General features: G+C 40.1%; 2 protein-coding genes across 3 annotated transcripts; one reads left to right on the top strand and one right to left on the bottom strand.

The window, feature by feature from the left end:
* Positions 1–153: 153 nt before the first annotated feature.
* LOC115773169 (uncharacterized) lies at positions 154–5,778 on the top strand. The gene is made up of 13 exons (XM_030719690.1): positions 154–340; positions 436–455; positions 552–597; positions 1,600–1,729; positions 2,406–2,550; positions 2,635–2,755; positions 2,835–2,913; positions 3,002–3,113; positions 3,430–3,535; positions 3,622–3,703; positions 3,933–3,996; positions 5,151–5,259; positions 5,405–5,778. The coding sequence occupies exons 1-13, from the start codon at positions 331–333 to the stop codon at positions 5,464–5,466; spliced, it is 1,086 nt and encodes a 361-aa protein (XP_030575550.1). The 5' UTR covers positions 154–330; the 3' UTR covers positions 5,467–5,778.
* Positions 5,779–8,569: 2,791 nt separating this feature from the next.
* Positions 8,570–22,092, bottom strand: scyl2 (SCY1 like pseudokinase 2). 2 transcript variants are annotated; one of them, XM_030720396.1, is made up of 19 exons: positions 21,955–22,092; positions 18,963–19,159; positions 18,607–18,764; positions 18,119–18,263; positions 15,970–16,119; positions 15,650–15,871; positions 15,266–15,382; positions 15,051–15,176; positions 14,648–14,824; positions 14,327–14,338; positions 14,004–14,126; positions 13,517–13,630; positions 13,180–13,312; positions 12,950–13,068; positions 12,725–12,825; positions 12,497–12,566; positions 12,260–12,343; positions 11,588–11,713; positions 8,570–11,510 (listed from the first exon to the last, which is right to left on the bottom strand). In XM_030720396.1, the coding sequence occupies exons 2-19, from the start codon at positions 19,137–19,139 to the stop codon at positions 10,872–10,874; spliced, it is 2,793 nt and encodes a 930-aa protein (XP_030576256.1). In that variant the 5' UTR covers positions 19,140–19,159; positions 21,955–22,092; the 3' UTR covers positions 8,570–10,871. The 2 variants fall into 2 exon arrangements, with proteins under 2 accessions (XP_030576256.1, XP_030576257.1); XM_030720397.1 differs by lacking the exon at positions 14,327–14,338.

Here is a 22,092-nt window from a genome sequence, read left to right as displayed (position 1 = left end):
TGATTAAAGGATGAAAGACACATGGCACTTGTGTACTTTTGCTGCTCCCTCTTCAGACAGATCTGGCCAATAAGCGGACTGAACGTTCTCACGTGACGTGTTGGTTTCGCTGGGAGTGTTTTCTGCGTAAAAAGAAACCAAACCATGAGAAGAAGCCGCATATGAACTTTATCGTGCGGCGACAGCCGAAGGGAGTGTTACTATCTGTACTTTAGCTCCACCCAGCATCTCTCCTCCATAGGCTGCACTGCATTACACTTTCGTTTTTGGCTCGGAAAGGAAAGTGTTCTCTTTCTGAGAAATGAACAGCTGATTCCGGCTTTCGATCGCATGAAATCAAGTGGGTTTGACGAAACGATTTAATTAAACTTTAATCAGGAACTGTTAAGTAAGACTGACTGATCTGCTGTGTTTTTTGCTTTTTTGTTGTTATAGTGGATTTTTCTGAAATGACGGTAAGTCTGAGTCACGGGGGGGGGGGGGGGGGGGGGGGTGGGGGGGTTACAGTGTTTGGATAAAAAAAAAGTAAAGGTGATCTTGCGATCTTCCAGGATAACGACGGGGAGACCTTTACCTTCCTCAGGCAGGTGACCCCAGGTCTGTATATGGCGCGCCACTTTAATAATACTTGTATCACAATAAACCCATAGTTTATTTACATTAGAACATAGAAAACATATTTAGTGTTCAAACTGAGAAAATGTAGCATTTTAAGAAAAATATTAGCGCATTTGGAATTTGATGGTAGCAACACATCTCAAAAAAGTTGGAACTGGGCCATGTTTACCCCTGTTTAGACTTCCCCTCTTCTTTTAACAACAGCCTGTAAACATCTGGGACTGAGGTGACCAGCTGCTCTTGTCTGATAAAGGATTATAGCTGCTCAACAGTCCTGGGTCTTCTTTGTCATATTATTGGTTTAGTGATGGGCCAGATATTTTTAGTTGGTAACATGTCTGGAATACAGGCAGGCCAGTTCAGCACTTGGATTCTTCTACTTATAAGCTGAAATATGCAAATATTCTGTGGGAAAAAGACGTCATCCTGATGAGAGCATATGTTGCTCTAAAACCTGAATACACCTTTCAGCACTGATGGTGCTAAAGCTGCTAAATCCATAGGAACTGATGAATCTCAAAACAATCAGTGATGCAGGTTTTTTAACTGAGCTGGATGGTCCCTCTCCACTTCAGCGTCCAGGCCTGTTGCAAAATGTTCTTCCAGCTATTTCTTTTTAATGCCACTCACTTTTCCAACCTGCTGTTGCCTCCATTCCAACTTTTTTAGATGTGCCCTCTTGAAATTCAATATGGGCCGAATTTTTTTTATTGAAAAGATTTTCTCAGTTTAAACATTTGATATATTGTGAATAAAATATGAGTTTATGAGATGTGCAACCATTGCATTCTGTTTTTATTGAAATTTTAAACAGCTTCCCAACCCTTTTGGAATTGGGTTTGTAAAACCATATCAGTTTGGTGCAGGAAGATGTATGCTCGTAGAATTTTATTATTAGATTATGTATAAATAAATATATTTAAATATTTTTATATATAAAAGTATAAGCATAATAACATGATGTATGCTTATTTTTCACAGTCACTGGGAAGTATTACGAGTGGCAGTTGTCAGTTGGCCATCCCTGGCTGAAAATTGACAATGACCATGTGATTGAGACCCACTACTGCCACCCAGGAGCCAAGGGAATCAGTATCAATACAAGACATGGGTCAGTGCACTGTGTTGTAATTATATCTGATATCATGAAAACTGTCAGATGCCATTTGAAATTTTATAACTGTAAAGCAAAACTACATTTAACTTTTTATTGCAGGGTGAAACAACCTTTGAAACAGTCCACTGAAATCATGAATGGTGATTAAAAAAATAAAATCAAACAGATCAGTTGATGTCAGTGTCAGCCCGCATCACTGGTAGACATCAGTTATTCTTCTATGCATCTTAAAGTTGCTTTATCCTGCTGCACATATATAAGCCAGCTTGGAACCCCTCCTCAGCTTCAGCATCTCCTGATGATGATGTTTACATCAAGCAATATGACATCTGTGGTCACTGATTCCTCCTCTTTTATGTGCTGGAGTCTTGCTGTTGCTGTCTTTGCTATATGATTTCCATGTAAGCAAATGGAAAGGTAGAGAAATCATTATGGCCTGGATTTTGTGTTAGTACATTGAAAAATAAAATTAATTGCATCAGAATCAAAATAGCTTTATTGTCATTATATGTCACATATAATTAAATTACAGGTGCTTCTCCCATTGTATAGAGTACATAAAGCAGAATAGAATAAGATAAATAAAACATAAATAAGACATTTTTTTGAAAAGGACCACATTCAAAGAAGCATACATTTTATGAGTTTGAATTTTTTTATGTTTCCACAGGAAGGTCTTCATAGATTTTGATACGCTGCAGGCTAATAATCCAGGTCTAAAGGTGCAGAGACTGAGCTTCCTTCCTCAGGGGCAGACAGAGGACATAGGTTGGTACTTCAGGGATGACCAGCTGTGGCGTGAATACGGATCCGCGGTGAGAAAAATCGCACACATCAACTGCGTAAGTTTACTTGAGGATTTTCATCCCTTGAGTGTTCCCTGTCATCCTTCCCTTCAGGGTTCCAGCATGTTGTCGTCATCAATCAGCAGTAGAGATGTTGAACAGCAGTTCACACAGAACCCTCAGGGAAGCTTCACATTTACAGTGGGCCACACATCCTACTCGCTCAACTTCTCCAGTATGTGTTGATTTTTTTTTTTTTTGTGAGCTTGCTCTTTTGTACAGCTGTGCACATCTGTTTTTATTTCACTTTGTAGCCATGACCCAGAGTAACCACATCACAGGCTTGCAGAGAAAGGTGCGCAGGCGTCCAAAACTGACGTCCAACACCGGAGCGTAAGGCTTCTTTCTTTCCTTCCTGCAAGCAAAAATATCAACCTTAGTCTGAGATTTCAATAAGGAGAGTCATTTCTTGTTTCTGCAGACTTAGCTCCACCTTGACCCCAACCGCACCTTCCTCATCCCAAATCGGTGTTGTAGCCTACAGGTGGGAGTTCATGGGAGACAGGGAGCAATGGACAGAATACCAAGCACATGTAAGTAGGTCATCCAAATATTTCATATAGTTTTAGTAGATTTTTATTTGTTACCATATGAGTGTGCAGTGTCCCTGGTCAGATCCACTTCTCATTTGTCTTTTAGACATCTAAGATGGCGACTGCCAGATAGCTCGAGTCCTGTTATTATAAGCTCTGATCGGCTTTCAGCTAGTTTGAAATGTGTTGTTCCCAGTTTATTTCAATGTTTCTGCCTTTGAATCTTTGCTGCAGTCAATTTACAATTAATGGAAAAAAAATGTATTTCTCTACAAGTGGATTTATTTGTGTTTGTTTCTATCTGTGGTGTGTGCAGGTATGTTCATTTGACAGTGCTGCTATTGAGAGACACTTCCAGTTCAACCAACAGGGGAAACTACACTTCAGGATTAATAGATACTCATACACACTGGACTTTTCAAGTAATGCATGCACATCTGTTAAACCAAACAATTATACATTAATTATATGATCTCTGAAACATTCTCTACTTTATGATTTGTCACAGGTATGCATCAAGTCAATAATGATATTGGGACGAGAAGGGCAGTTAGAAGGACTCCTACACACGGGATTCAGCTGAATAGCAGGTTAGGGGAAACATTTGTCTTAGTGGCTTAGTGTATCTCTTAGTTTGTGTTAGTTGTTCCTGTGAATTATCGTAAACATTACATTTTGATGGACAGTTGCTGCTGTTAACACTAACAATTTGACTGCTGTTATTTTGTCTTGAAAACACACCAAATCTGCATAGAAGCAAAATTTGTGTATTAGTGTATGTGCTTTGAATGCTTACATTTTAAATCTTCTGTTTTCCAGTTCAGGCACACAGGCCCAATGGCAGTTCCTAGATATAAATGGAGCATGGACAGATTATTCCAAAGTAAGCCACAACTTACTTTTCTTCCTGTGTGGTACATTTAATACATTCCATCTGTCAATCCATCTTCTGCTCACTCTGGGTGGTGGGGGCAGTAGTCTAAGAAGAGATGCTCAGACCTCCCTCTCCCTGGCCACCTCCTCCAGGTCTTGTGGGGTGACACTGAGGTATTCCCAAGTCAGCTGAGAGATGTAAACTCTCCAGCATACCTTCGGTCTGCTTTGGGGCCTCCTCTCATTTGGACATGCCCAAAACACCACGCCTAGGTGATTTTAAACTTCAGCCAGCTTCTTTTGATGTGGAGGAGTAGCAGCTCTACTCCGAGTCCCTCCTGAATGAGAGTCCAGCCATCCTTTGGAAGAAGCTCATTTCCGCCCCTTGTGGCCCCAATTTCATTACCCCACCCAGAGCTTGGGACCACAGGTGAGGGTAGGAATGCAGATAGGCAGATTTGTATTCACACTCAGCTCTCTCTCTTCACCAATACAGCATCCACATTGCTGAGCTGCTGTAACCAGTCCCTCTGTAAATTTTCCACTCTCTCCTTACACATGAGCCCTGAGATACTTGTACTCCTCCACTTGGGGTCATTCCCAGTTGAGGGTGGGCCTCTGAGTTGGAGGTGTGTATTCTCATTTCAGCCACATCACACTCTGCTGCAAACTGCCCCAGTGTGAGCTCGAGGTCATGGTTTAACCAAACTAATAAAACAATAAAAGCACAGTACAGCTTCCTCCGGGAATGAGTTTGACTTATTGCCAGCAGTTTGAACCAAGCTCTCACTATGGTTGTACACCAATACTCCATACTCCCAAAGCTCTCCCAAAAAACACCTCAAGGGAACAGTGTCTTCTGTAGGTCCACAAAACACATCTAGACTAGTTGGGCAAACTCCAACACACCCTAAAATTTCATGTTCCCTTATCTGGAAGACAGGAAATACCACTCCCTATAATATATCTGTTGAGATATCATATATGAATAGCAATAATATCTGTGTTGAGATATTATGGGTTGTGAACTCCAAACTGACAGTGTGTACAGTCCCTAGCACAGTTTACAAAACTACAATAAGAAATCATAGTAATAGGAGCAAATGGTTTTGTAGATTGTCTGATTGCACTTCCTCTGATGTGTGTTGTTGCTCTGTGCCACAGAGAAAATGCAGCATTTCCAGTCAGGAGATTGAGTTCCAGTACCAACTAAATCCATCAGGAACTATGAAATTTTCCACCAGCAGCTTTAGCTACGAGTTAAGCTTCTCAGGTGAGCAGCAAACATAATCAAAAACCTTTAATCAAAGCTGTATTCAGGGCTTTGTAGGACTTCTCCCTAATAACACTTCAGCTAGTAATATAAAGTAGAATTCTATACATGAAGTCCACACTAATACTTCTTTTGTGTTTTATAGCCATGACTCAGAGAAACCTGAGCACAGGCACAACCAGAGCAGTGAGACGACTTAATCAGTGACTGCGTGGACAACAGATTTGGAGGTCGGAGGTCAGAGGTCAATTTAACGTTGACCCCACCAGTCGTGTCACTGCCCACCTCAGGCTAACTTATGTCAAAAACTGCCTCCTCCCTTTCTGCCTTTATCTCAGTGATGCTGATCTACATTTAGTTTGTCAAAAATACAAATTCTTGTAATTATTGGACTTTTTAAATGTTTCCTCCAGTTACATTTTTATCCTTGGTTCATTTGCTTGTTTCATGTAATGGTGACTGCCTGTTTATAAACTGTGCATATAAGACATTCATTAAAACTGCCTTGTAATTTGTGCACTTTGGCTTGTGTTTCATTTCCTTAAATGAAGTTTTGCACATTTACCCTCAAAGATTTAAAGTCATGTTTGAAGGCCATCAAACAAATAATAACTACCCTCTGAGAATATTAGATTGCGCACTTTACTTTTTATGTACAGATTTTCACCCTCAGAGACCAGCACCTTGACACAAAGCTCACACTACACATATAGGGCAGTAGTCCTATACTAAGAACTGAGCGGCTCAGGCCAGCGTCTGGGTTACAGAGCCATGTGGCAAACATTGCAACAAAAGTATGGCAGGGAAAAAGAAATTACGTAATGAACATGCTCTCTAGACTAGATCCATGAGCATAAAGATGAATTTGCAGGAGCTCCACAGTCATATGTACGGCACCTCAACTACAAACCAACGAATTGAAAGGTGGTGGTCTTCTTTCAGAAAGCAAAGGTACATGGCTTTCAAAACTAAATTCAGCAAACTTGAAATCTGATGCTGCTTATCAGTCAGACCTTTTTCTAAAGTATGTCCAAAGTTTTCACCTGTCAGTAATTAACAGATTTTTTTTGCTTGAATGTGAAATTACAGTCATAACAAATATACTGGCACCTTTACATCTCTACCACTTCTCAAAAAAATGTTGCAATAAGAAATGCTTTGGAACAATTCCCGACTAGATTTCGGCATAGATTTGGAAGAAATAAGGCCATCACTGGGAGACTCTCTCTCAGCCAGCATCTGCGGCGCTCAACATCCCCCACGAAAGATGTGACAGTGCTGAGGAGCTGACACAGATGATTGAGGAAGAGATCTTTTATAAAGTCAACTCAGTTCTGTCACTGCTCATCTCTCATATCTGAAAAGATGTGCAGGTCAAATGAGCTACCCGTGCATGAGAAAGGAGGCTGTACTCAGTTGTCATTCAAGCAAGAAGACCCTTGAATCCAAGATGTCTGAGAAGGCAACAGTCAATGAGGTGAGTTTGGCTCTCACCAGATGGCGTGCAGACCCAAGATCACTAAGGATGAAAATGGCATGGAACCCATGGAGGAAATAGAAATGCCTCAGTGCTCAAGAAGAACTGATTATGAACGAGGCTATCAAGGATGAACAGTGCACAGAAGCTGAGGAGAACACTCCAGAAAGCTGAACGTCTCTGGCCCCCCAGCACACCAGCAGACACAGTTGCAGCTGATATTATAAATGCAATAATTGATAATATCCAGAATATCCATCTGGAGATTATCCGGGACAGGGTCACAGGGGCAGCAGCCTAAGCAGAGAAGCCCAGGCTTCCCTCTCCCCAGCCACCTCCACCAGCTCATCTGGGGGGACCCCAAGGCGTTCCCAGGCCAGCCGAGAGATATCATCTCTCCAGCGTGTCCTGGGTCTACCTCGGGGCCTCCTACTGGCGGGACATGCCCGGAACACCTTGCCCAAGAGGTGCCCAGAAGGCATTATAATCAGATGCCCGAGCCACCTCAACTGGCTCCTCTCAATGTAGAGGATATGTTCTTAATGTTTTCATCTTTTAATTTTCTGTTTTTCAGTTCAGGCACAGAAGCACAACTGCAGTCCCACGTGCTCCGTGGAGCAATTAGTGCTGCAGAAAATCCTGTATGTCAGTAAATTAGCTTCATGATACTCCCCTCATTGATACTCGACAAACGTCACTGTTCTGCATCCTGCTACGCGGAAGCAGGAAGGAAAACAAACTTATTCATCTGTTTATTGTATGTTCTCTGAAGCTTTGTGGGTTGACATTTACAATTGGCTGTTTCCTAAAATACCTCAGCTGAAAAAGTTTTGTCAAAAGGACATAATTTATGGTCTTATAATGGACAATGAAAAATATGACTTTTTAGTAAACACCATTTTGGTTCTAGGGAAAGCATATTTACATAGCTCCAAGTTTATGAAAGTTACCCCTAATTTCTATGCTTTTTTCAATGGTTTTCTATCATATATAAAAGCCCTTAAAAAGATGAAAAATACAAAAGCTAAAATGCTATTTGATATTGTTGAAGAATATAAATTACAAGAAAAGCCCCGACATTGCTACGTTTTTTTTCCTCTTTTTGTTGTTGTTGTTCCATTGTACCGTGCCTTTAATTGTGTAATTATTGATGTCACTTTATATGCCTTAATGTTTGTACAAATTGATAAACTTGTTAAAGAAAAAAAAAAAAAAAAAAGAAAAACTTACTGTACTTCCGTAAACACTGAGCACGCTCGCTACGTGTGACGTTATCGCGTCCTCTACTGCGCATGTGGGACACTTTTAGGATCGTTTGCAGTTCACACACAGATCACATCCAAGTCACATATTTGGAAATGTGAATGAAAAAACTCATATTTCACAAAAAAAAAAAAAAAAAATCTGAATTGGTCACTTCAGGCTGAAGTGTGAACATAGCCTTAGTTTGTCCTCCTCTGAAGACATTTTGTTTACAGTGAAAGTTTCACATTTTTTTTCACATTTAACAAGATACTGCATCTCTCTTTGTCAGAGCAAGTTAAGCAGGGAAAAAAAAAAAAGAAAAAAAAAAAAAAAAGGAGTATTGCTTGTACCAATTTCCTGTGTTTTCTCCAGTTACCTTTTTATCCTTAGTTCATTTGCTTATTTCATGTAATGGTGACTGCTTGTTTATAAAACTCTTAAAAGGGTCTATTAAAACTGACTTGCAATCAGTGCACTTTAGCTTTTGATTCCTAAATTTAAGTTCCTTACATGTACACTTCAAAATCTAAAGTTGTGTTTGAATGCCATCAAACAAATAACGACCACCCTTTGAGAATTTTAGATTGTGCACTTTTTTATGTACAGATTTTTCACCCTCAGAGACCAGCACCTTGACACATAAAGCCCACACTACACATATAGGACAGTAGTCGTATACAAATGATTTTGTAGAAGAATAAGCTTTCAGTTTCTCCTTTGGGATTCTGCTAGGATATGTGAAACACTCCAAAAACTACATCCACTTAGCGATGAAATTAAAACTGCCACATGTCAATCCACGGATGAAAAACTTCCACTTGCAGAGATATTTTTAGTCTTGTATGTGAAAAACAGGGGAATTAACAGAATGAGTAACACTGCCATTGGTGGCATTTTCATAGAAAACCAAAAAGGTAACGCAATAAAAAACACATTTCAAACTGTTAACATCATCCGCAGAAAGACAGTATGACCAAGGTAACACCTAAAAACCCTAAAATTGTGTGATTCTTCTTCAAAAATGTAAGATTTAGAATGAGCACACATTAATATCTAGTTCTTCAGGAGATCGCACAGACATGTTATAAGAGGTCAAAAAAAAAAGAAAAGTTTTAGTTAAGGACACATCGAGAGCTATTTGAGCCAATCAATATGCACCCTCAAAAACCGACAATGATTATTGCACACAACTTAGCTAAGGCCTCTTAACCATCATCATGACAGAAAAATGCCAAGGCCCTCTCAGAGCAATCCACTTTTAAATAAACTATCTACACTTCATAATTTGCCACCAGCACAGGTCCCCTGACAGCTGGAAAGTGCTACAATCAATGGTAATAATCTTTATTGTATAAACTGATCAACATAAATGGTAGAGCAGAGGTTTCTGAGTCGCTTACAGATCTCAGAGGAAATGTGTCAATATATTTTTCATTGGTCACTAGAATCATGAGGAACCATGAGCTGTTAATTAAACTTCAGATCTTTTGTGGTGAAGGAGAGTAACATGCAACAAAGCAAGTTGTTAGAGAAGCAAATGCCTGACAGCTGATTAAGAGCAAAACATTAATACTTGAGTAACAGATGAGTGCTGTCTAGATTTAAATATGTACCCATGTAAGGCACAATTGCAAAAGCAGTGCATATGCTTCTTTATGTAGTGCCTTTCGCCTTTTAAAAGGGCACTGCTTTAACAGTTACTCCACGCAACCAACACAGGTAAGTCATCCATACTGCATTTACAGAAACTGATCTTGTTTGAAAAGAAGATAAATGGGCCGTCAAAAACAACTGCTTACTCTAACATGGTTGCAGAGAAACAGACTACAGATGAGCTACTTGGTTTTCCCAGTCTGAACTGGAGCTGTTGGGCTGGCAATTCAACACTCTGTTTCAGACTGCCTCCACAGAGAAGCCTCTTGGATGCAGATCAGAGACCGCAAGCTTCTCAGGGCCAAACTCCAGGCTACATTTAGATTACATTTTGTTGTATGTGTCATCTGTTTCTGAGCCAACTCTGATCATTTTAGACATGCAGCAAATCCTAAAAAAACAAAAAAAAACAAAAAAAAAAAAAACAGTCTAGTTAAAGCAGTAAAGGTCGCATGGATGTAATCAGCCCACTGACTAGCCATTACATGTTGTAATCACTCCTATAAATACAGCCAGTAGGTACTCTTATCCCCCTACTACCATAATCAGAGATAAACAGAACCAGCCTCAATTATGTAAGAGCCCTGTAGTGGTCATGGTCTTAATTTTTCTGTTGAGTAGCACTGCCTGCTGAGCAGGTAGTGAGGTGACCACATGCTAGTAACAGTTATAGGAGTAATACCAACCAATAATGGCCATTTATGATAACATTCCAAACAGGATAAAAATACAGAAACCTGAAAATAAGCAGATGTGAAACACAGTAACCACTTTTTTCTTTCATCTTTTTCTGCCAGTTGTGTTCACTCTGATGCCACATGTTCAAGAAGTGAACTGCATTCCATCCACGCGATCATTCATATTATGAACACAAACCCTTCCTGAATAATCTGAGTTGGAATTCAAGTCAACCCATTTAGACTCCCAAGAATGTCAAGTACAAAAACAGTAGGAAACCCCCAGCATTTAAAGACCACAGTATAGAAGAAGAAATTTCACCTCAATATTTTGTCCTTCTGGTCAAGTAAAAATGGAATTCAGGTGCAGGTTAATTTGCTAACAGAAAGTGAGCAAGAGTCAGAATCTAAACCAGGTTGAATTAAAAACGCCAACAGCAAGACCGTTTTAAGGACTTTAAATCTTCACATTCAGTCGGCCTGTTCTGTGAGAATTCAAGCCTCTTCTGTCCACAGTCATTAAAAGAATATACTTAACCTGGAGTCTTTTTAATTCTTGTTTAGCCAAATAAATCTTTTAGATCATTGTTGACAGACGCACTATGTTTTATCCCACTTGGGTTCATGCTAGAGGCAGCAGCAGCAGCAGGTTGAGAAAAGTTCTGCGGGCTGAAAAAAGGGTTTGCTTGCATCCCAAACCCACCGGGCACCCCGCCCATACCAACTGACACACCCTGCATCTGAGTCTGAGCGTTTTGAGCTGAATTAAACTGACTGAGCCAAGGACTGCTGGTTCCAGGTGGAGCCTTGGGACCCATCTGGTTTAGGGTGACTTTGGGCTTGTTGGGTGTAAAAAGACTGTCCAAGGCTGACATATCGGTAGGTTTATTTGTCTGTCCACTTGTTCCTTGATTCTGTGTGAGGGATCCAAAATTTGGGGTGCTGGTGGTGGTGGCCATTCCACCATAGAGGCTGGGACCTGCGGGTCGCATGCCCATGGCCATGCCTCCTGTCTGGAAGCCCATTGTTGAGTTGAAGCCATTTGAGACTGGGGCTCCCATGGAGCTGACCACTGGACCAGAGGAGGGGAATGCAGACACAGTGGATCCTTGCACTGGGGGTGGTCGTACTGTGTTTGCCAAGGACAGGCTGTTTAGAGATGTCATATTGTTGAGTAGGCTGCTGGTCAGATCCTTAGTCTGCAATATAACAAGGAGAATTATTAGTGTTTGAGCATGAGTGTGCATTTGTGTTCGTAGATATTTTCAGGCTTTACCTGTGAATTAGAAGTGGCAGTGGCTGGTTTGATCGCCTGTGGCGCTAACGGCTGCTGGTTCCTCAGTTTGGCTGCCTGTTCTTGCTCCTTAGCCAATCGTTGCTTCTCTTCTAGCGTGAGAGATACCTGGGGGAGTGCAAAGGAAGAAGGAAAATAAATTAGAAAACTAGAACGTATGCTAAATGAGCAGGACCCTCTTCCAAGAGGCAGGTTTAGCTAACAACTTTGAGCTTATTAACCCTGAGCTGAGGAAAACTCTGGGCCCAGATCCAGTTCGACTCAAGTCATTTCCAAGCGTATACCATATGGATCAGTTTTGAATCGATTCATAGTGGCTTATTTTGTCTTATTTAAAATGTCTCATCCTTCCAAAACTTTACTGAAATCTCTTAAATCTAGCTGACCAGCATACAGATAACTCTATAAAAGCATAGACATTGGTAAAAGGTTTGTTTTTTCTGACATTCATTAAAGAACTGGAAAGCTACCTGCATTTTTGAGTTAAATGTGAAACAAACACTATTACTTAACTCTCAGTGTTAACAGGAAATCAGTAAAACATCTCTGATGTGGCTGTTAGGAAGCCAACATCTCTCTATTTGTTGAACATGCTTCCTGGAATAGGGCTCAGAGAAGAAAGTGGGTAGAAATAAAAAGTGACATTTTACATACTCTGTTAGGCTGTGAGATTGCTGCTGCTGCTGCAGAGCCATTCTCTTTCCCATTAACCCCTGTGCCACCAAAGATATCATCAATCTGAAAGCAAAAAAATAGAAGACGACACATTTTACTTTATTGCGTTCCAGTGAGAGTGCTCAAATTTACAGCCTTTTTCAGGATCTTTTATTGCATAAGGAAACATTTTTTGTTATCAGATCAGTTGGCTAACTCATGTAATCAAGCACTGACCTGGTTGCCAGAACTAGGTGGGCTCTTGCTCTCCTCTGCTTGGTTGACTGGATTTGATATGGTCATGCTCCTGTTAAATGACAGTACTTATTTAGTCACACCATTACTAACAGAACTGACTGTTCATTGTTCTCTATTAAAGATTAGAACTACTTCAGACATTTGTATTCAAAAGCACCATTAATATTTATAACTATTTGACTAAAGAGAATAAATTAAGACAGACACCTCTGCTGCTCTTGCATGATGTGCAGCTGCTCCAGCTTGGTCTTGTGTTCAGTCTCCATGCGGCTCAGCATTTCACGGATAACCACCATGAAAGAGTTAAACTGAAACACAGACAACATCAATTAGCATAAAATATGAAATGTGTTATAAGCAATATTTATAAGAAGTTGTTTTTTTACAGATCAAGTTAAATTATAAATATATGTGGATTTGACTATGCAGTACCTGGTTCAGATTGAGGTTGTTGTCTATACTAAGGGAGACGAGATGGGGCAAACTCTTGGTAGCAAGATGCTCTTTGGGGATACCAAGCTTCTTGTGGCTGAATGTACATTTATAGATCCCTACAGTAAACAGGAAGCAAGTCAAATAACCAAATCTTAAGAAAACTAAGATGTCGATGTCATAATATGTGCAACTTCCTCTGGAGAGGTTAGAGGCTCTGGCTTTTTTACCTAAAATGCCCATGAGTACTGCTGGTTCTCTAGAGGGGATCTGTTGCAGGAAGGGCAGGATCTCATCAATGACAAACCACTTGTCTAGATATTCCAAAATCTTCCCCAGGCACACCAGAGAGTTCACTCGCACCTACACACATACACAGGCAAACACAGTGACACAGCAAATTACAGTATGACAAGACAAAAATCATGCATTTCAGTCCGTAGCTGACAGCACTGAAAGCAAGAACACAGCATTTTCAGAAAAGGACAAAAACAAAATAAAAACAGTTTTTAAAAATAGATCATTTTGCAAAAAAGCTTGAGAGCAGAATGACCAATGAACACTCACAGCAAGTGAGGAAGTCTGTAGGCAGGCTGATTTGATCCGAGGGATAAGAGAATTCTTCATAGATGGGTAGTCTATCAGGTTTGCAAATGTTGGGATGATGTTGAGGCACAGCTCCTGCTCAGCCAGAGAAAATGTTATTAAACATGACATTTTCATAATGACTCAGTATTCATTCTTATTGTGCTTGCAAGATAACACTAGATGAGAACTAAAAGTGCTGGCAAAAGTAAATGTCTCAAACTTACAAAGTGCAATGCTAAAAATAAACACCAAAGTATTAAAAATTATAAACTTCTCTCACGGTGTTTCTACTTTAGACAGGGGCTATCTAAAGCAAAAAAAACAAACTAGAAATATCACGGAGGTCTTAGAATACTTATGAAAGTGCATCTGCATTTTTCACACATCAGCTCCTAATATAGCTCCTTGAATCATAATCTATTTCAACATCTCTGTTACAACTACATCCCATTTTTCCCCTCTGTACCTGGATCTGTACTGAAGGAGCTTCCAGAGCTCTGTAGACCATGGGCAGGACACTGTTTTTTATATCATCCGGTGGCGTTTTAGTCAGCAGCAGGTCCATCTTTTGCAAGAATATCAGCAGGATCTGCACAGCACAGAGATTCCGTTAAGAAAACAAGAGTCAAAAGTGAGAAAATACTAGCCTATATTTAATAGGTGAGTACAGTGGAAGATGGAAATAAGCAGAGACTCATTTCAGTGGTTTTAGTACACTCTTTAGTAGCACTAACAACAACATGTACACTAACCAAGACAAGAGCATACCACACCAGAAAAAACACTCACCATATTGCTAGCCTGAAGAGGCATGGGAAGAAAAATACAGAAAAGTCTTGATAAAGCGACAGACCAAGATATAAAGCACCATGCTCTTTAGGCAGGTTATATACAAATGTTCAATTTCATGTCAAATCTCAGTTACATAAATGTCTGAAAGTGGGGGAAAAAAAATCATGCAAATGAGTTTCAAAAAAACAGATATACCTCAATACCTGAGGATACATCTCAACTCAATGCATAGATTACAAAAGTGCAGTCTCTTAAAGCACCAGTTGTTGCAAACATGCACAGGCTTAGATTGCTGTCAGGTTAGTTTTCAGTGTGTACCTGAATGGGCTCTTGCTGCTTGAAAACAGGCGTGAGGTCAGGCAAGATGAGGCGAACGTACTCCTCCTTGGTGCACTCTTCAGCAATCAGTAGCACATTGGGGAGCACAAAGGGAACCATGTCCGGGTTGACGAATTCAGAGGTCAACGCTGGCAAGATGCGATATACGACCACTCTCTGAGAGAAAAGACAACATAATGTGTGAAAGATGAACCAATATGACTCATATGATGGACTCTAAGACAGGAAGAGTACACCAACATGTTTAGACAAGTCCTGAAAATGAGGATGAAATCTGCAGCAGCCGTGCTGCAAACAAGTCTGGAAAAAAGTCATTCATGTACTTTTTTTTTTTTTTTAAGCAGTTTATACCATCCTTTTTAGTTCCTAAACAATCGTTTACCTTTGGTAGTTTAGGCAGGACTTTAGGGAGGCCTTTGTAGAACTGGGACTTCTGTAGGTTGTCCCTCTGGAAGAGGGAATCAAAGTACTGCAGAGTGACTGCACCAACATCATCAAAAAAAGGAATCTGAAATGCACACAAAAATATAGTTTTCCTTAAAAGATGGCCTATGGGAATTGGAATGATATTCTCATGCATCCAGTGACTATGCAGACCTTAGTCATCTGGTCGGCATCAGGCCGGACATTAGGTGTGACGCTGAGCAGCATTTTGACGTGCTCCCGCACCTCCTCTGGGATCTTGCTCAGCAGCGCTGGACTCATGCTGCTCAGCTACAAGTCAAAGAAAGGAATAAACCACATAATATTAATATACACCAACATTCTTTGTACTAGAACAGATCTGCCATAATTGTTTTGTTTACTTAAAACATCTGCTGACTGGTGACAATCAAATTCCCTTCCACAGGGAAATCAGATAAAGTGGAGGACACATCAAGGAACAAAGATGAAAACAAAGTGGAAGGAATGAACAAATTCCCTCAAAGCAAGTCATTAAAAAAAATAAAAAATACATATTTCCAGTACAGCTTGACTCACCTGGTCCAGCTGCCTGCTGAAACTCTTAAAAATGTCATGCTTGTTGACTTGGAAAACAGGCTTCCCCTCATTGAAGACAGCATGCATGACAACGCCCAGAGAGTACATGTCAGAGGCAGAGTCACAGCTAACTGACAGTATATACTCAGGGGCCAGGTACTCTGGGTTGGGGAGGCAGAGTGGAGGAAGGTTGGGCTCCCACTCTTTACATGTGTACTTGGGCTAAAGGAAATAAAGGTAAGGTGTCAGAAGGCTTCAAGATGTAGAGCTTCTTCATGGCAATAAGCCTGACAGGCTAAACTGAGGGAGCAAAAATATACCTCAGAATCTGAAGGGTTGTTAGAGGAGATGCTGAAGTCAAAACCCATTATCTTCCACGCGCCGCTCTTGTTGAGGATGATGTTCTCTGGACACAGATTTCCATGAACCATTTTCACTCCGCTGTGGAGAAAGGACAACCCCTCCGAGATCTAAAAAGAGACAGAAAGCTGAAGATGTGAGGACATTTTTGAAAAGAAAGAAAAAAAAAAAAAAAAAAGAAAAAAAAAGGTTTGCATTAAGCAACCCAGGTTTGTTTGGTTTTTTTTTTGGTTTTTTTTTTAAAAAGGTATTTCAGCCCAAATCCCCTCCTTTACATAACATATACAAGTTCTAAGGGAAAAAAAAAAATGAGAGAAATTAGGACCAATGTGGGTGACAGAGACAATAAAGGAGGCAGAGACAACAAAGGAGGTGGATGTGAATGCAGAATGTTCACTGGCATTATAGCCTGTCATAAAACATCATAATCCTGAAAGGTGGGAGGTGAGGCTTGGCATTAAGCAGGTTCAACTGGCTTTGAGAAGAAACAGCATATGAAAACATTCTGGATCTCCTGGCATGGTGCTAAAAAAAGAAACTACGAAGTGTGCACCAAATGAACACTTGTAATTCTCACTGAGTAACGTGTCACAGATTTCAAAGTTGATTATTGCAACTACATTTCCAACCAATGAGCATTTACTGATCTGTAAATAAAGGTTTATTTAAAAGCTTTATTAGTCTAGTTCGCCATGTGTTTTACTCAGTCCCAAATGTTGTGTTCCAAGAACTGCTTATTGAGTAACTTCATTAAGTTTTGTCAGTCATTTGCTAAACTCCAAGTTCTGCACATATGAAGCCAGAATTTGAATAATTTGGCAGAAAATTAAAGCAAGTGCCTAAAAAAAAATATGACTATTGGACACATTCTTCTGAAACATCTTCTATGGAAGTAAAATGCCCCTTTCACAGTACTGTGCAAAAGTCATGAGCCACCCTTCATTTCTTTATATTAAGGCAAGAACAGTTTGTTTTAAGTGTCTCTTTTTGTTATGATCAACTTTATTCTTCTTTAATTAGTCTTCAAGAATAGATCCCCAGGCTTCTTCAAAGCTTCTTTGGATGTTGGCTGCCTTTTGTTCTGTTCTCTGTCAAGATGATCCCCCACTGCTTCAAAAATGTTCTGATCTGTGGAGATTCAGTCTATGACTGACAGTGTTCTATTTTGCACTTTTCTATCCAGGTATGCTTTTCCTGCACTGGCAGTGTGTTTGGGATCATTGACATGCTGAACAATGAAGTCATTGCCAATCAGATAACTTCCAGATGGTACTGCATGACGGACTGAAATCTGACGGTATATTTCTGCAGCCATAATTCCATCAATTTTGACAAGGTCTCCAACACCACTGGCTCAAATGCAGCTCCAAACCATGACAGAGCCTCCACCATGTTTAGCAGATGGCTTTAGGCACTCACTATTGTACCGCTCTCATGATCACCTCCACACAGTGACAATGAGTTCAGTCCAGTTCCCATGTAATTTGGCATACCTCAGCCTTTTCTCCATATTTCCCTTCCTTAAGAAGGGCTTCTTGAACTTCAACTTAAGTCCAGATGTATCTCGCAGTACCTGTGTCAGCTCTTTGCTGGATTGTTTGGGGGTTTTTTTGCCCGTCAACCTGTTATCTTTGGCATTTTTCATAGATTCAACTAAAGAAATGAGAAATGTGTTCTTTTGTGACAGGCTGCTAATAACAAAGTATACAAAGATACAATTTAAAATTGGTTCTTTGCTAAGTTGTCTGTTATGTGAAGACACAACATTGGTTCATCTCTTGAGTTAGGTGCCTTTTTAATGCTTAAATCATTCATATGTTTCTCTAAAAAATGGTCAGTTACATGGACTGGGCTGAAAATGAGTGAAAAAGCAGGCAATGTCCAAAGAAAACATTGAAAGACTTTCAGAAAGCCTGAAGAACTATTGCTCAAGACCACTTTAAAATCGTGGATCAGGACTTTTGCTCAATACTGTAAGTTTTAGAATTTATGTAGAACAGCACAAGGAAAAAAAATATCAACAGGCACAATTAAATTTGATGGACTTTAATACTTGTAAATAAATGTGCAGCCCTAAATAAAGTTATTTTTTTATATCTACATCCTCACCTGTAGCAAGCCATACTTGGTTTCCACATCATAGAGTTTGTACTCCTTGATGTCGTTGGGCACAGGGCTTGGCAGGTTGTCCCACTGGCCAAGCACATTGGACAGACTGGCAAACACTGGCTCTGTACAGAATGCCAAGCAGTCTCTGAGGGCCAAATAAATGTCATCAGTACAATTCAAAACAAACAAACAAAAGAAATTATGTTGCATCAAGCTTTAGCAAACACAGACAAATAAAACTGCAAGAATAACAACAGAAAAGAATTATGAATTTAGAGCTGTAGTGGGTGAGAAAGAAAGAAAACACAAGCCAGCCTCAACCTTTATTTGCCCTCTTTTTAAATCATGTATTCACATTGATGCAGAAGCATTCAAATACATTTGTTATGCTCTTTTTTTCACCTCAAATGTCAAGATATTCTCTGAGCTGTGACTCATTCAGTTTGGTCCATGATATACATAAGTGAATGCATGTGTGTGTTAATCACCGTGACTCTTCCAAGGGATGCTGAACAGTCAGGAGACGGGGGTGACGCAGTCTGGTCAGCTGTTGCACCCCTTTTTTCAGTGAATCGATAATTTGGTCCTTTTCAAATTTCTGATACTTATCAATCATTTTCTTGTCAAAAACAAAAACTGCTACTTCCTGTAGGGTCAAAGACACACAAAAACATCATTACATTAGCAGTTTTCAGTGCCAGATTCACTCCTTTTGTATAAAGTTTTTGGCTGTCCTCATCCACAGCACAAGCCCAGTGAATCATTTATCAATTTGAGTCAAGTCTGAACTTGTATCATGTGGTGGTCTGACCAGAGGGAGGCATTAACAGATACACACACACACCTGTTTGGTAGACTTCTTGGTGCCATTATAGATCCTCCAGCTCAAGCCGGGACCTCCACTTGCAATGTGTCGTCCGACCTCAAACTCCCGTGTCACTGGGTTACCCATGACGGCGCTGGTGACATCTGCTGTCACCTTAGTGACAGTGCTTTTCAGTTTGTTCAGCATGGACTCCATGTTCAGGCTCGACCTTGCAGCTGAGATAATACATTTATGATGATCAAGGACAGACCACCAGTTCAAGACATGAGCTACAGTCAGTCAAATGCGTAAACAACAGTTTTTGCATTCTGTCACTATATTACATGAACATTTACAGTATACTCCACTAGTAATCTGAATATGACAATAGCCTGAATTTCAAGTGGAACACGTAAACAGCAAATGCTGCTTGGATACCAATCAAGCCTTATTCTGAATGTAGCATCTTTCAATAAAGATGTATAATATGGCAGTAGTATTTGGGTATTAGATTAACTCTTTGGATCCACCATGAACTGTCTGTGCTGTACACAAATCAACTATCCAGTAGTTTGGCCGGCTATAGTACAGATGCATGCCCAAAAAAGCCTCCATGCCTGGTCAGAAGGAGAAAAACACTTGTTTTTCAATTATATAAAAAAGACCTGGAAATCAGCTGGTCTTTTGGATTTGTGCAGATACAACAGAAACACCTTTTTCTTTTTAAAGGCATTGGTTAAAGAAATGAAACAGGAATGTTATATTTACACAGTAAAATAAGCCCAATAATGAGAATGGACAAATTCTCAAAACAGCGATAAATTAAATCAATTCCTCTTCCAAACCTATCAATACACTGGGGCCAAGTATCAATATTTTTAGTTAAACATAAAAAGGTGCTCTAAATTGGTTTCCTGTTTATCATCATTTTCTTTTCTTCAGTTTCTCTCTCTCTCCCTCTCTAAATTTTTTTTTTCATGTATTTTAGATGAGCAACTTTTAATGCATCAAAAATTGTAGAATCTGTATAATGTTGTCATCTTAAGCACTGCTTTGTGATTTCTAACTCCTACTAAGAAAACAAAGTGTGTATTCCTAAATCCTCTCCCTGGCTTTCACAGCTCCTAACCCTAACAGCCAAGAAACCCCCACTCCTGTTCTGGAGAAATTTCTATTGGAACATGTTCCCATTGGTGGAAGGCTTTGCAAAAATGTTATTTTCCCATTTTGTCAGCATCATGGGACTTGTCTTCTTCATAATATGGCCCAAAACAGAAATATTCTGCATACGTAGTTGCTGAAAGAGACATCTGTGTGCTTCTGGCAAAGCAAAAGCCTTCAACAATCCATTAGACATGCACTAATGCACCTGCTTGAAAATTTGCACATCAAAGTCCCTACCAGCGTCCTGCCTGTGCTGGCTGAGGAGAATAAGCACAGTAACAATCCAGGCTGTCCCCAGAAATATAAAATGACTCAGAGCAAACTGAGCCACACCACATTAATGCGCTCTTTCAAAATACTCTAGAGTAAGAGCACGTTAGGCAATCAAAAGCCAGACAAAAGACTATGGCTGATGATCGATTTAATTTTTTTGTTTTTTAATGTGAACACTTCCTTCAGGGTTTTTCCCCCCTTTCTTCAGTGGCCTTCTATATCTTTCATTCTAAACTGAATAGGCTCTGGCAAATAGCACCCACACATTGGCATGAAGCTGCAGAGTTTTAATAATTCATTCTTTGCAGAATCCTACATTTGAAATGTTATGGATGGGTATGAAGTCCTTAAAGCACAGTGAATCTTAATAAAACTTTGTAGATGCTTTCCGACTCCAACCCAAAAATGTTGACTTTGCTGTGGTCTGCCGGAGAAGCAGTATTGGAGCTGGTGACTCCAACAGACTGAATAAAATAATTAAGAAGGCTGGCTCTGCGACTGACAGCAAACTGGGCATTTCTGAAACTGTGGTAGAGAGAAGGTCACTGAGCAAGCTGTTATCCATCATGTATAATCCTGACCACCCTCTGCACCACTTACTTGACAAGCAGCTATAATAAAATCTCTCCACCTGGCAAAGAGGCATTTTTACCACATAATATTTCTTCCTCATCATTTCAACTGCTATAACAGAAGAATTTCACAATTTCAACTCATTATCTGTAGCTTCACATAGCATCTCTGAGGCTGTCAGCTCTATGAGATTATTTCCTGTATTTAAGAAGATAACCGTAAGATGCAGGAGAGCTCTGAGAAATGTTGCAAGACTTCTGAAGCACTAAAGGCAATCAGACTTGAAGAGTTCACAGGACAGCCAGCATCATGGCCCATTTTACCATGCCACTGCTTCTGTCTGCAAAGAGTGCAAAGGCCAACAAACAAAGCCAAATATAACCGTACACACGAATGCAAACCTATGACTGCGTTTTTCCTAGCAACAGGTTTCATGACTGTATGCTAATGAGTAACTATATTGTCAAACCGTGTGATTTACTTGACTTTACACGAGCTAGTCTATAGAATAGCAGCTGCTAGCCTAACAAAGTCGTTAGCACCTTAGCAGTCGCATCCCAAAGAGCCTGTTAATACCACGGTGGACTTGTATATAAAATCTGAACCTATCTAATAACTTTGACAGGACTGAACAAGCTATTCATATTCGACAAGATCAAGCCACATATTAGCATGGGTTTCAAAGTGTTATGGATCACTCAACGTGGCTGTCAAGTCTGATTGTGAAATACCTTGATGTTAGCAAAGTTAACCGTCTTATTTAGCACACAGCCAATGTAAAAGAGCACTGACACCATGGTTGGCAGCTATCTTCCCAATCCTTCTTTTAACCCCTTACCTACCCATATCGCTGACATCATCGTTGCAATATGTTGGCTTTTTTTTTTTTTCCTTTCCGCGAACACGGCATTTACCTGCCCAAGCTAACTAGCCGACAATGCGCAAGTAGATAGTGACGTGCCAGACAAACAGCGATTATTTCTACACAAAACTGTCACTCAGAACCCCTCCAGCTACTTACCTTAATATAAAAAAGTGGGTCTCCGTTTTACTTCTTTTTACAAGTGGACGCTCAGCTGTACCGCTGTCAGTAATGGCTGTGAAACACAGCCCCCATGTCTTCCAGTAGCATACGAAATGAGTTAGCTCGGTACGCTAG

The sequence above is a fragment of the Archocentrus centrarchus genome, chromosome 23, assembly GCF_007364275.1.
Source record: "Archocentrus centrarchus isolate MPI-CPG fArcCen1 chromosome 23, fArcCen1, whole genome shotgun sequence".
NCBI lineage: Eukaryota > Metazoa > Chordata > Actinopteri > Cichliformes > Cichlidae > Archocentrus > Archocentrus centrarchus.
The sequence above is the reverse complement of the archived record's forward strand: the minus strand, read 5'-3'. Positions and strand labels throughout refer to the sequence as shown.